The sequence below is a fragment of the Falco peregrinus genome, chromosome 10 (genome assembly GCF_023634155.1).
Source record: "Falco peregrinus isolate bFalPer1 chromosome 10, bFalPer1.pri, whole genome shotgun sequence".
Lineage (NCBI taxonomy): Eukaryota > Metazoa > Chordata > Aves > Falconiformes > Falconidae > Falco > Falco peregrinus.
In genome coordinates this window covers 929680-944680 of record NC_073730.1, presented here as the reverse complement: position 1 = coordinate 944680, position 15001 = coordinate 929680, and the positions used below count along the sequence as shown (strand labels likewise).

General features: G+C 37.6%; 1 protein-coding gene across 13 annotated transcripts in view; it reads left to right on the top strand.

Annotated features, from left to right (window-relative positions):
* The window catches only part of PTPRC (protein tyrosine phosphatase receptor type C), a 69260-nt gene that overhangs the window by 39428 nt on the left and 14831 nt on the right, over positions 1–15001 (top strand). For 6 of the 13 annotated variants that reach the window (XM_027793350.2, XM_013302896.3, XM_013302894.3 and 3 more), the window contains 11 exons: positions 116–142; positions 588–722; positions 1496–1582; positions 2959–2991; positions 3781–3990; positions 4631–4732; positions 5598–5744; positions 7108–7233; positions 8663–8821; positions 11732–11931; positions 14232–14292. In XM_027793350.2, coding sequence (XP_027649151.2) covers positions 116–142; positions 588–722; positions 1496–1582; positions 2959–2991; positions 3781–3990; positions 4631–4732; positions 5598–5744; positions 7108–7233; positions 8663–8821; positions 11732–11931; positions 14232–14292 — 1287 coding nt within the window. The remainder of the gene's footprint in view (positions 1–115; positions 143–587; positions 723–1495; positions 1583–2958; positions 2992–3780; positions 3991–4630; positions 4733–5597; positions 5745–7107; positions 7234–8662; positions 8822–11731; positions 11932–14231; positions 14293–15001) is intronic. The other 7 variants (XM_055814979.1, XM_027793352.2, XM_013302897.3 and 4 more) reach the window with 2 other exon arrangements.

Below are 15001 nucleotides of genomic sequence, written 5' to 3'. Positions count from 1 at the left end.
TCCACGGATGGTTAAGGGGAAGGAATGTTTCTGTCTATATTTTTGGCATATATGCTTGTGTTTAATTCCTTGAAGTTTAACTTACACTTTCTCTTTCTCTCTCTCTCTTTCTAAGGAGTTGAGTCAGCAACGACTACACCTGGTAAGCAACTTTTAATTTACATTACAGACCCGCACTGATTTTTTTTCTGATCATTTCTTCTCTCCTTTTCCTGTGTGCCATTATCTCACAGAGTGTGTATTGCCTTTTCGTTCAGCCCAATGAAATGAAATACACTGTCTTAAGAGGCAGGAATATTGGACAAATCTGGTTTTGAGTCATGAATTTGAGTATATTTTAAACCACAACATTTAAAAAAGAGGTACAGTCAGTGCCAAAAAAGATTATACTTACTGGATGTTCAGCTGACCCCTGTTGGACCCCCCCGGCACCTGGAGTGTTTGGTGTGCCTTTGCTGACTAAGGAGCTCACAGTGCCCCAGTACGAGAGCACCCCAGCCCAGTCCTGTGGTGTGTGCAGCTTTGTGTCCTTCCTTGACCAGGTAGCCTCCGAAGCGTTAACGAAACTGCTGTACCTCTCGCTACAGGTGCCTTTCCTGCAGACAGCACATACTTCTCCACGCATGCAGGCTCTGTCCCTGCCACGGGACTCAGCAACCCAGCACGCACCACTGCTGCCCTCACCACACGCGCTTCCATTGCCTTCGAGAATGCTTCATCAGGTTTGCCATCTTCCTTTAGACACCACTTGCTGCTCTCTGAACTGTAGGGGAAAGCTCAGCAGTTCAGCCTCAGGGTAGCCTTTTCCAGCTTATGGTTCATCAAATAGAAAAGGCATCTGCAATTTGGTGTAGTGACAATACCAGAATTATTTCCAGAATCTGGTATCTGATGGCTAAGTCTTGTAGACATCACAATAGTATCAAAATTCCAGCTGCTGTCAACAATGCTGTTGCCAAAGCAAGAGCACTAGGAATGGATCTAAAAGAGAATACAGAAACCTGTCAGTGGTTTATAAGCAGGGAGAGAAATACTAAGATATAGTAAGTAATACAGTAAGCAAGGTATGTGATCTGGCCAGCGCACACTACTGGATGTTTTCTTCTGAAAAAGCACAAGCACTGTTCATTACTGCATTTTACTATAAGACTGTAGAAAAATGTTTAAGTTTTTCCCAGTTGGCAATTATTAATGCCATTTTTATGTTGACTTCATCCTGGATTATGCCTAAATAATGACCAAAACTTTGTCCTCGTACATTGCAAAATTCCTTACTACGTGGTTTACGCCCCCAAAATTTGTTTTCTAGCCAAATACTCATTTTCTGGTTTATTGGGTATGTTAACATGATTTTTATTTCAGCACTCTTCTCTAAATTACAAAAAACCCAGAAGAAAATAAAATAATGCAATAGTGTAAGACATTTCTGATGACACAGCCATATGAAATAATGAATTTTACTTTTAATGCTGATATGTTGTTTATTTCCTTACAGATGATTACAATTCAACATCTTTGCACAGCACCATCTCACCAGTCAGCATGCCAGCAAACACTGGGATCATCCCCACTCACACAATAGGTGACAAACTTGCACACAGTTATCGCAATTATGATGCTGCAAGCACAGAAAATGTGTTAGAATGAGGGAATTTGTTCTGAATTTCTCTTATCAAACTTAGGCATACAAATTAGGCATACAACTGCATTAAACTTAAGGGGTTTTTTTGGGAATCTTATTAATACTTTATGAGTGATATTAAAGATACCAGATTTGCTACTTGTCAAGCAAGTGAAAAATAGAAATTATTTCCACACAGTGCCATAGTAAGCAGGGGAAGTCTGTCAACTACTGTGTCAGTACTCCTTTTGATATTCACAGAAATTTGCCCAAGCAGCAAAACAGTATGAATACATCCAAGATCTGTGTGCTTCTCTGTTTTCTGGTGGCTCACCTTTTGTTTCACTTTGCATTAACATTTTCTTGGGATCTAATGTTGCAAATGTTTACGCATATTATTATTGCAATTGGGCTGTAAGGAATTACTCGGGTCAGTAAAACTATATGTGTGTGCTTGGGCAAAGTACATCTAGGAGTTGGACTCTTACTGTCTTTGTAACTGCCCTTCAAGCAGCTGTAAGCTGCTGTCAGTTCTTTGACAAGCTGAGTTTAGCTTTTACTTGTGGGTCGTCTGCCCCTAACCGTCTTGGTAACTCTCCCCTGGCCCTTCTCAGTTTACCCTCTCAAGAGCACTACTCAGCCAGATGACTCCCAGTCTGGAAGGATGCAAATCTAGGGCCTGTCTTCTATGAAAGAAAATAAATATCAGTCTCTTTTGGTAATACTTATACTATAGTATATTTTAAGCAATTGTTTTCAGGATGAAGTTCTTTACTCAAGCTTCCATACAGATTTTCTAAAAACCAACTCTTAATTTCTTTTGGGCATTTCACTGTAAAAATAGTTGTAAAATGATTTGTACTGTTGCATAAATCTCTTTCCAAAGGTAAGAGTAACTGTGCAAAAAGTAGGTAAATTTCGTTTCTTTAGTGACATCAGATACTGTTCAGTTAGCCTTTGCACAGCCTACGTATCCTGGGAAATTGCTACAGCTTATCATACTGCTATGAGAATGTGTGATTTTGGAATACTCTTGTGTAACTTTTTATGCAGAAAAGTTATTAACAACCAGTTTGATTTGTAGTCAGTGATGTCATTGGAAAATGATGAAAGACACATGATCCCTAAAATAAATAGTTTAAAAATGAGGTTATGTGTAGTGGATGTTTTCTTCCCTTTTCAAATGTGAGTGGAATACTAATACAATTACTTGTATTGAATTTAATGAATGAAGAGTCTTGGCCAGTATCAGCCACCCTCCCCCAATGCTCTGTGAAAAACAAAAGCCAAACCTGCTGAGCTACACCTTCATTTTGTTTTGTATTCTTTTCTTGTAGAGCCTCCCATAGTGACAACTGAAGAACCTTGTGGTAAGAACCAAACCCTTTCCTATTCCACAGTGCTGACATTTGACCAAATCAGTAAACTCAAATACAGAAAAAAAGGAAAACTGACCAGTTAGCATCTCAGGTTATTTTATAAACTGTCTTCCAGTTCTGGATGAGTAGGAATAAAGTTATAAACATTTGTGGTCTTCTCATCTTCATTTACAGTTCTGTTAAGTTGCCTTGCACTATGCTGTTGATATCATGGCTGCAGAAGAGATCTGCCTTCCTTCCACTAGGCACTCTCTAATTTTTCCCCATCATGCTGATAATCACATGCTGCAAACCGCAATTCATAACTAAAGTAAAACTAAAGTTTATGCATTGGTTTATCTCTCTTCAGAATTAGAGACCTCTCCTTTCTAATTGTCAGGACAAACTATAGCCATTATTTACTAGATGGTTGTGAAATGCTTTGAATAAGAAAATTTGAAATCTCTGTTCAAGCAAATGATTCAATGTGACAAAACAAAGTATTCCATTTTGAAATAACATTTGAAATTAAAGCAAATCTGGTTCTGGAATTCTCATCTTTTTAATTCTTTAACTTTCCTACATAGAGAATTATTTTAAAGGGTGTTTTTTTTCCTAAGGGAATTTTCTGTTTTGACCTAACAACTGTTTAAAGTAAAAAATAAAAATAAAGAATATGGAGCAGTTAATTTTGCTGCATTTTTTGATTCTTAAAACATATATGGCACTAGGGGTGCGATAAAACTTTTAATGGGTTTAAAATTTGGCATAAAATCATTGTTTGCTCTTTTTTTATTTTAGATATGAAGTACATTATAACACGTGTAGAAGATGACAAGAACATGGCTAAAGTTACACTGAAAAATCTCAGAAAAAACAGAGAATATGTTATTTTGGGGTATAAGAACTTTCGTGTGGATTCCAGTACTTATACAGTAAAACTTCAGAGATGCATGAGATATACAGTTAGAGTTAAAAATTGTGCAGACGAATATCTTATTGTTCCACCTGGTAGGTATAGAAGGGTAGAAGGGTTTTAGTAGTTCCTTTCCCTCTCCCCTCTCCACTCTCCTTTTCTTTCCCTTTTTTCTCTTTCCCTTTTCTCTTTTCCTTTTCTACATACAGCAATTTATCTTTCCTGGATTACTTAGTCTGTCTATTGTTGTCTTTTTTCAAAGACTCAGAAGATTTTCATACTTTGTGCTTGGTTTGCAAGATATTTTGAAGCTGCATCTTAAAACATCTCAGTATTTTCTTAAAGGAGGGTGTAAAAAAATATAATTTTCTTGTTGTAAAGGAGAAAAGGGAAGTTTAACTAAATTAGCAATATACAGCATGGTTAGCAATAGCAAGACCAGCCAGCACTTGAAAGCTACTATTTATACTGGACATTTTGTTCACTAAAGAGATTGTTGGATTAAAAGTTTCATTTAATATTTTAATACCAGCAGCGTCTTTAGGTTTGTAAAAAAAGCTTTGTAGGCTTTTTCAATTTTTACTTTCCATCCCTTCTTAAATTCTTTGTATGTTATTCTGTGCCAATTGTATCTTCATATTGTAGAACAAGTCCACAAATGTAAAAGAAAAAATTGCTATTTAAAGAATCAATATAGCCAATGTCACAGTCACATATAATATTAAACCTTTTCAGAGAGCAGCAATAATGCTTTCAAAGTTGAGAATGAAACCAGCACATCTGCAAAATTATGTTGGGAAAACTCTGCCTGTGCTAATGTGACTGTTAGCTGCAAAGGTAAGACACCTCTAAGGTATTTAAAAAGTTTTTTAAAATTTATTTCTTTATTTTAAAAAGCAATGTTGATCTTGTCTTTCAATGAGAGACTGGCAGATTTAAATTAATTGTACAAGTTTGAGGGAAAGGCTGCTCAGAATTTCTGGGATCACCAGGCTGAGGACTATGGTCCCCAGGCACTGCAGGTCTGGGGAAAGTTCAAACCCAGAGAGCTCATGAGCTTACCAGCTTCACAAACTGCAGATTTCTGGAGATTTTGAGGTTCCGCTTGATGGTCTGAAGGGGAGCTGAGAGACTGGGAATCCTGCAGTCTGTGGGTCTGCTGTGAGCTGATCCCTTGCAGACTACTGGGCAGCTGGCTTTGCAGGCTCCTGGATGGCAAGAATCCAGGTTTGCTGCCCTTTGAGCCGGCCAGCCTGAAGATCTGCTTGATGAAAGGCGCCTAGTGTGGTGGGGAAGATATGGATTCTGGATGTCCTTATGTGTCCCAGAAAAAATGTTTGATAAATGCTTGGGGCTGGGGATTGCATGTTTTAGGGAGCTGAAGAGTTAAGAAGCCACACCAGGGTTCTGCCAGACTCCCATGAAATGTTTTGATTTTGGTGGGAAAACTGTTTTCTTAGAAAGTCAAATCATATGAGCTTTACTGATGAAAATTAAAGATCTATGCAAACTAAGTTAGTATAAAAGAACTTAAACCCTAGTGTTTGGATTACATTGAATGCTTTTCTGTTTGGAATACTATCTATGATAGTTTGTTACAAATTGTATTAAATAAATATGGTAGAGAAAATCCTAGTTAAAATGGTACCATGTACTTTTGGAATTGTGAAAAATATTGATAAAGCTCTTTTTTTGTCTACAGGTTTATCAGACATTACAGAACTAAACCAAAATTGTACAGAGCTGGATGGTTTATTACCCAACCATCAGTACAGCTGCACTGGTACCATACAATTTTTTGAAAAGAATGTTTCCAGCCAAACCTTCAACATAACAACAGATTATGGTGGTAAGTGTAATGCTTATTTTTCCTTTATGTTTCACTTCTTTCTGGAAACCGCTACTATGAATCCCACGATCTCTGTTTCCTGGGGTTGAACATACATTTTGAGCAGCATGCTCAGCTACTCTCAGGTTCTTGTCCAGCTCTTCCCGCCTTGTCTCCTGCCCTTGTGGTTGTTCTTTGGCTGCAGGCACAGTCTGCCTTTCCCTCTCCAGCCTCAGTCCCAGTCTTCCAGTCTGATGCCTTCCTCTCCTTCTCTCAGAGATGGTGATTTTTTTTTTTGAGGGTGAGAACATAGCCAAATGTAAGGAACTGTGAATGAAAAAAAAAACCAAAACCAGACCTAAAAGTGCAGGCTTTGTCAAAAACAAACGCTAAGTTCTTGATTTGAAAAATATGTGATAGCATAATTGCAAATAATGTCTCCAGATAAAATGATGTGTTCTTCCAAAGCATCATCCTTGGAAGTAGCTTAGGTTTTTTTTCTGAAGTAAAAAGGAAATCAACCTAGATCAAGTAACCTGCAAATAAAAATGCAGGTCAGACATTTAAAGTTTTTTTTTTTAAATTATAAAGAAATCAAACCAATATATAACATTTGGAAATGTTGGACAATTTTAGTAATATAGGGTATTGATGTATTCACCTTGTCCTGAATTAATTTAATTTTTGAAATTGCTCTAATATGATGCTGTCCTGGTTTCAGGTGGGACGGAGTTAAGTTCTTAGGAGCTAGTGGAGCCTGTGCTGTGGCTTTGATGTGATTTGATGTGAGACTTTTCAGCTCCTCAGGCCTCCTTAGCAAACCGGCCTGGGGGGGCACAAGGAACGGGGGAGGGGACACAGCCAGGCCAGCTGACCAGACCAGAGGCATTGCATACATTCCATACCATGGGATGTGCCGGTCAGGGGGGTGGCGAGCAGTTGCCTTGTGCGCTGTGTGTTCCTTTCTTCCTTTCCCTCTGGATTTTATTCTTTCCCTCCTGCTTTTTATTATAACTGTTATTGTCATTGTTGTTATTATTGTTCTTTCATTTTTATTATATTTCAATTATTAAATTGTTCTTATCTCAGCCCTCAAGTTTTATACTCCTTTCCAACTCCCCTCCCCCTCCCTCTGGAGTGAGCAAGTGGCTGTGTGGTACTTAATTACCAGCCGGGGTTAAACCATGACAGGTGCTTTTACATATACTCAGTTTATACTTATGTGTAATTTCTTTGAACAAAAGAGACTAAGAAAAATATTACATTGGTATATTGCTTTAGTATCCAGTGAAATTTCATTTAATTAAAGTAGGTAAAAAGAGGAATATTTTGCATTTTCTTTCAAATATTTACTACTCTCCCCATTATTTTTCTTTTACAACAGCTCCAGAAGCACCAGAGAACCTTACAGTAGTTTGTGATGCCAGAAGTGCAACAGTTACATGGAAGAAACCTAGTGACACTTCAAAGGGTCCTATACATGGCTATATTGTGATATGCAATGATGTAGGTAAGTATATACTCCTTCAGTATTGAGTGATCCATTGCATGTTTTAATATTTACAGACCACCAAGTACGGTGCATTGTCAAACCATATTGGAATCTCTTCAAATTGTGCATACAATATTTCTTTTTGGGGGGGGTGGGGTACAAATGTTCAGATTTCTTTCCTTGGAGGTTGTACCAGTTGAACCATGTGGTTATTCAGTTTAGCATTTCAGGACACAATTCTGTCACCCTTCAGTTCTCATGCTTCTTGTATTAAGTTATGACAAGATCATCAGTTGCCTGATCAGTTTGTAGCATGGTGTGCTCTCGTCTCAAGAAATGCTACTGTAGCTGGTTAATATATTCTCTGAGAAGACAGGGACCTACCTTCTGAGTATGAAAAAGTCAGGGGTCCTAAGTATGGCAGTGAGAATATACATGTTTAGACAGATAATGCCAGGTGGTTGTCTTCTACTAAATGGTGACTCCTTTCAGATGTTTTAGGCCACCTTACATTTAGGTGGGTACGTTTGTGTCCATTATACTGGGACTATGTTTTCCAAGTGTGTGATCTTTTCTTCTAAACAAGGACTTGAAAATGAGGTTTTGAAAATGAATAGCCTAATACATGATTCTAAGACATATATGTCAGCTTTAAGCTACTCCTGGGTTAATTAATCCTTTCTGTTCACATACTGCACGTTCTGTAAACCTGGACTGCCACAGTAACCGAAGGCTGTCATGCTCCTGTGCCCCCCATATGCAAATCATCTCCCATTCTCCATGCCCCACATTTGACCCCTGCTAAGAAGGGTGGCAGCCCCATGCACCAGCTTCTGTGGCTGGTCTGGTTTGGCCAGCGTAGGAGGCTGCGTTTGTGTGCCGGGGTGTGGGGAGGTGATGTCTGGGGCAGCCCAAAGGCAGCACAGAGCAGCCGTTGCTCTCCAGTTCCCCAGACCAAAGCCCCCCCCAGCTGCAGTGTGGGCAATAGCTTCGCTCATGTTGCTTCTGGTGCAGTTCCTTTCTGTCCTGCTTGCCCTTACCAAAAGCGCACATCTCTCTCTCTCATCGTGCCAGAATAGAGTTGCCCAGTGCTCGGTGCCTTTTGACATCTGCCTCCTAACCCTTTCCCAGGCTGAACACAGAAGAAAGTGTCAGCCTCTCTTTTTATGTTAGTTTTCAATTACAGCTATGTAAATGACATCCTGAGAAAGTAAAAACCAAAACAGAACAAACCCTCAACTTTCTATCTTTTTGATTGGGGAATATATTTCTTTCTCTTCCTGAGCCTTCACTTAGCCTTAGTAAGGAAGATAAACCAAGTAAGTATAAGGTAATCAAAACAGATGGTGGCTTCAGGTAGCTCTGATGAAGTGTAAAACTTACTGTGCTCCTAACATCAATGTCATTAATTTCATTAATTAATTTTATTTTTCATTTTTTCTTAAAGAGAAAGAACTTGACAACATGACTAACTTTATTTGCCAAAAATTAGAACCTTATAGCTTAGGTTCTGTATCTGTGACTCCATATACAAACAGCAAATACAGTAATAATGGAAGAATTATGGGAAAACCTGGAAGATGTAGCTTTAGAACAAAATCAGCAGGTAAGTCTCCTGTTTGCTAACTGTTATGCTGATACTAATACAGGGAATATGTACCTTCTATTGTACTTCATTGTATTTCATACATGTTATTACTATTAGCCAAGAAACTGTTAAAAGAATTTTATTGACATATCATTAGTGTTTCTTTTTTCATTACTTAATGTTAATCTATTTGTAATTATGCATTTCATGTTAGTATTCTTGTTATATATACTAGATTTTCTTTTAAAAAATCTGCCTTAATTTGAAATTCTTGATAAAATTTTAGGAAGCATTATGTCTCAATCTAAAAAAAAAGATTCAAATTAAGCAAAAAGAATGAAAAACTTTCATTTTGTTTTGTTTGTGGCATGAAAGCTACAAGGATGTGCAGAATGTGCTGTCTGTTCTGTCGTTGCCTGTTTGCTCAAAGCAGACCTGCATTATCCAGCCTGCACCGACAGTGATGCCTGTACCAGGTTTTGGGCAGTTCGGGTATGCCCATACACAGTCGGCTTCTAAGATTCCACATTAGGTTAAAGCCAAATGTATGCCAACCTGTGTGCTGTCAGAAAGGTCTCTGCACCTTTTTGGGGCTGTACTTTCAAAAGCTTACCCTCCTGGTCCCGGTTCTTTGTTTGCCACGCGTGTTCAATTAATAGAACTAGAAGAAAAGCTGACCCGCTCCCCCCAAAACTACCACACTGCAGATATTTTCCTGATAGAGACAAGGCGTAATGGAGACACATTGCTTTCTGTTGTTGGGGTGGTGGGTTTTTCCCCCTTTTAATCTTTAGGTGTGGAGCCCTGTACTGTTTTAATTACTTCTTTGAGAAAAAAAAAAAATATCACAAAACCACCAACACACACACACACACACGCACACACCCCCATGTTTATCTAGTTTCTTCCAATACATTTTAGCTCTGGTTCCACCACCTCCAGGCTCAGCTAATATAGAGGTACAGCTATAGGGAAAATTTATTTATACCTGGTAAGATCCTCAATTAATACTTCCTTTAATTTCACTGAATAAGCAAAATATTTTAATATTTTTTTAGTGAAACATAAAATATTAGTCTTGTGCTGGTGATCTAGTGATAAAGTGGTGATCCCTCTCCCTCCCCCCACCCCAACAGGAATAATTAAATCTTTTGTTGCTTTTAGCACTCCTGAAAAGTATGTAGAAATAGGCATATAAGAACATTAAATCTGACTGCTGTTTTTATTAAATGTGTTTCTGTAGAGCTTTGGGAAGTACATGGACTTCTGGCAGACTATTGTTTTAAATTTGAATCCTATTCCTCTGTGGAATATGCAGAATATAGAGAGGTTTTGTAACCAGTTTTATAGACAATCCACAAAAGCATTAGAATCTCCCTATTACTCATTGAGCTGACAAATTTTAGTTTATCATTGAAAGAATGCAGGGATCAAAATTATCACCTAAAGCCCTAGCAGAAAAAAATAAATCTGATAAATGAATTGATTGGTAATGTAAACCATTTCATTGGAGACTTAACTGTAACAGATACTGAAAAAGTCTTTTAGACAGCCCTAATTTGAGCGCAATCATTTCTCTCTATGATAATCTAGTTTGAGCATGTTATATTTTGTAGCCCCCACTTTCTGGGGACCACTTATATTTTAATAACTCAGGTGTAGACTCCAGTCCACAATATAAATTTATAGCTCTGGAAAACAACATTGGTTCCCTAACTTTTTGAGGAAAATAGCAAGTTGCTTGTCTTCATGAATTAATGGTATTTATTAAACCCTCTCCAACTGTTACAAGAGTAGATAACATGATCAAGAACATAATGGAAGAGTTTTATGGCTTCTTGAACAAGAGACTGTATCAGTAGAGCACAACTCCTTAGAAGGAGAGAACACCCTACATTTTATAAGACGTTTTCTCATCTTCAACAAACACATTGCTTCCGGAAATATTCACTCTCTCCTTGTCACAGCTCTCTCAGTAATATGCTGAATAGGAATCTAACGAATCTGTCATGTGGATAAAAATGAGCAGATATGTTATAACCACACAGCCAAGCCAAATATCCTGCCACTCCCCACCCGGGACATTCGATCTGCTCATAAAGCCTCACACATCTTAGCTCTTCATCAGAAGGAAAAAGCAACTGCCTTTTTTTTTTTGTGTGTGTGTGTGGGATTTTTGTTTGGTTGGGGTTTTTTTTTTGTTTTTTTTTAATATGCTAGCTTGCAAATGGAAGTGATTTTGAGGAATATTTCCACGGTGGTGTTCTACTGAAATGTGGCTAATGGAGCTGCCTTATGCAGAAGTTTATTTACTTGATGAAAAGTTTTATAAGCTCTCAATGAGAGGTCCCTTGGGCTGTGCCCCCAGTCTGAAACCCATTTTCTACAACGTAAAAAATTAGAGTTGGAAAATACAGATTAGATTTAACAGATTCCTTGTCATTAAAAAGTTAAAAGTTAGGCCAGCTTTAAGGTAATGTGAGACTTTAAGCAAAAGGATGCTATTCCAAATACTAAAATATAATAGTAACTCCTGGTAGAAAATTTCATTTACAGAAGTTTTGAGACATAGACTCACACAGAATACTGTTTGTTCCCATCTTGTCTGTTGTCCCATGTTCCTCAAATGAGAAACTCACGTCAGTCGCAACAGACTTGCCATCATATTATCTTTGCAGCCTGACTGTCAGAAAAGCTCTGAATATCCCAGCCTTTTCAGTTCCCCTTCACAACTTTTCCATTCAGATAAGCCTATGGTTAACTCAAAATTGATTTTATTTATCTGGTTAAATTGGGACTGAAATGTTTAAGGAAGAAAATGAAATTGTTAAGAGTGAAGATAACAAATAGACATGAAGACATACAGCTGTTGAAATGTTTGGTTTGAAATCATGAGAATAGAACCAGTAACGCTTCTTTTGTGAACAGAACCAGAGCAAGTGACTGATGTTAATGCAACATTGACAGCTGATAATGCTGTCCAAATAAAGTGCAAAAGTCAACAAGTGTATGGAGAAAAAAAAATATTTGAATTAACTTGGGAAAATGATGGAACAAAAGACAGAAGCGACAATCGTTGTGATTTTAAAAAAGAAAATCTCATGTATTTGACAAACTATACATTTACGGTAAGTAGGCTTATTAAATTCAATACATAAAATATTGCTGTATTTTCATTGTTTAATCATATTATATTTGATTTTAGGAAAAAAGGCAAATATGGTGGCAGAGGAGTTAATCTATGGATCTGTAGGCCACAGATGTAAAGAAGTAGCTGTTACTTCGGAAATAAAATGCTATGTGTCCAGCCTATTGATCAATCCCTTATGTGCTATTCCACATAGGTTCTGACAACATGAGAAATACAAGCTCAATGGATTGTGTGTACATTGGACAGAGAGAAATTTGGGTTTTCTCTAAGTTTTAAAACAGTTTCTGAAGTATAACCAATATTTTAGTGTTTCCAACAATTTCATTAAATGAATATGTGACTGTCATTTCAATCAGAGAATAAATACGGGGTTTAAATCTTGAGATAATTGCTCAGAAATAAATTGTTCAGAATTTTTTGCTGTGAAGATTTTTGATGCTTCAGGGACTAGTTAGTGTAGAGCAGTTCAGATCCTTTCTCATGTCCTTACATCAGCCTGTTACAAGCCTGTCCTTGTTTCCTTGCAAAATATATCATCCTTTCTTTACAAGCTTCCCTCTCCTGAAGGCCTCCTGCTATTTTCTCTTCTTTCAGGCATTTCACCCTTTTGGCATTTGTTGCTTGTAAAGCCAATGGTTTTGCCTGATCCCCTTAATGTGGCCAGTAGGAATGTTTTTTATATTCTGATAGCTCCTCTCAGTAAAGTTTAGGTAAGTAAGTAACCAGTAGGAATGATGGAGTTTTCTTACTTTTAGGAACCATTTTCATTCCTTTCCCACAATCTTTTCCTCTCTTGTATGTGTCTCCTGAGGAAATGCAGTACAACTTGCGTTGTACTAGGTGTTGGCCCAAGACCACAAATTCTACTCAGAAAGGTTTGTATTTGGAAAATAAAAGTGAGGTCCTGTAGGAGCCGAAAATGCTTGCCACACGGAAGAAACTGGCATCTGCTTGGCTTTAAGCCCTTGCTTCTGCTTCAAACTTATTTTGCCCAGTTCTTACTGGAAAAACAGAGAAAGCCTTATGGACTTAACTAGTAATGAAAGAATTCTGGGTCAAGTTATGGAAGGCTGCAGAGAAAAACAGATCACCTGTGAGAGCTGGCGGATGTCACAACTCCTTTCCGTGTGCACACTGAATTGTTCAGAGAGTACCCAGGCACCTACCCAATATACTTTGTTGGTTTAGTGAGGTTTTGACCCCAACTGCTGCACTAGGTTTCTGGCTTTTGCTATTTGAGAAGCTTCTTCCTTGTTTTCTCTGCCACCTCTGCTGCTCCTCTGGGTGGTACCACCTGCCGTTGCTTTCTTTCCAGCTGCAGAATTCAGAAACCACCAACCCCCTGAACACATCGTCCTTTTAGAGCAGAGGGAGGGAGCTGGGGCACAGTCCTTTGAGCCTTCAGGAGAGGTGTCCCTTAGGGGGAAGGCAGGCTCAGGAAGAACTTGGTCTGCAGTCAGCAATGGTGCTGGAAGTCCTTCTCCTCCCCTTTTGGAGGATTTGCAGCTGGAGAATATTACTATTAAAATAGCTATTTTTCAGTCGTGTTAATATTATCCACTGTTTAGCATTAAGTCTTTAGTTTAATGATAAGATTGATTTTGCTTCATCAGAAAAGTGAAATATTTGACGTACAAACTTCAAGCTGACTATTGGATCTGACAGGAATTTCGATTAAGGATTGGATAAATGTAAAATGTACTTTGAAGTATAAACACATCTAAACAAAGTCAGTATTTTAATACCAGTTAAAGTATCCAAAATTTAACGTTGCAAGAAAGCATCTTTTAAAAATATTTATTTTGGCTTCTATAATTTAAACTTCTATGAATTACTTCCCATATAGGAACTTGTATTAAAAATATCCAATTCAGTTGGCTATTTGTATATTTACTGTTGAAGGAAATAAAATAATGATGGTTTATTATGTATTGCATGGTTATTTTTCAGAGTTGAGAGATTTTATTTTGATAAGAGATAAATTTGATTTTTTCTTGAGATAGGTCTGATTTTGTAAAATGTCTTCTATTTCACTAACTTTTTTTTCCAGTCATCTGCATATTTTTGGATCTAGATCTTGCTGTAACTTCAGCAGAAACCTGAGCTGCACTATAAATGGCTATAAAAAGATAGACAGCAGATCCTGCCGTCAGTGAGGTTGATCTGTTGAAAATAGATGGATGTATTTAGAATATCCATTGTGTTTTGCTTTATAAAAATTTTTATGCAGAAAATTTTACTTGTTATATCTTCTCTATTCTCACCCACTGCATGCAGATCTTGGTGTTTAATGGAGAACATAGAGGGCAGCCAGTAAAGAAGAGTATAAAAACCAGATGTAAGTAAAGATATACAGCATTTTTACTTATTGACTTCAGCATAGCATAGAGTAATAGTGTAAACTGTGATTTCCACTACAATTGCTCCTAACTAAAAATCCAAACTGCCTTTTATAGTAAATAGTTGATCTGCATTTGAAAAAAACAATATCCTCATGCAGCATTAATGTAACAGATCGTGTTGACAAGTCATTGACTGTAATTCAGAATTATTACACAGCTGTGGTTTCTTCAGGAAACATTTGAATGCAACTAGAAATTCATGTCTCTAAATTAAAGTGTTCACTTCAGGAGTGTTTCCCTGTGTTCAGAGCCTGCATTTCAGGAACTGAACATCTGTGACTTGTCCGGGGTTCCAGCTCCCAGATGAGGAGCAGCTGAGAGCTCCGCTCAGGTGTACCGCTCACACAGAGCGGGAGGCAGGTGCGGTAATGCCGAACCAATGAGTGAGTTGTAGCATTGTGACAATGGATGTAGAGAGTTTAAGTGACAGTTTTACTAATGAAGAAATGAAGTTCCTTCCTTTTCTGTGAGCTTAAAAGTTTTTGGCACTTTGGAATAACAAACTTACACTAAAATCTGAAAACTATTTAATTATTTTTTTCACAAAAAAGTCAGTGTGTCTTGATTCTAGGAAATATACAGATCTTTTTAAAAAAGGAAAAAAATGTAATTTTGAAATTCCATTAATTATGCTTTCAAGAAATA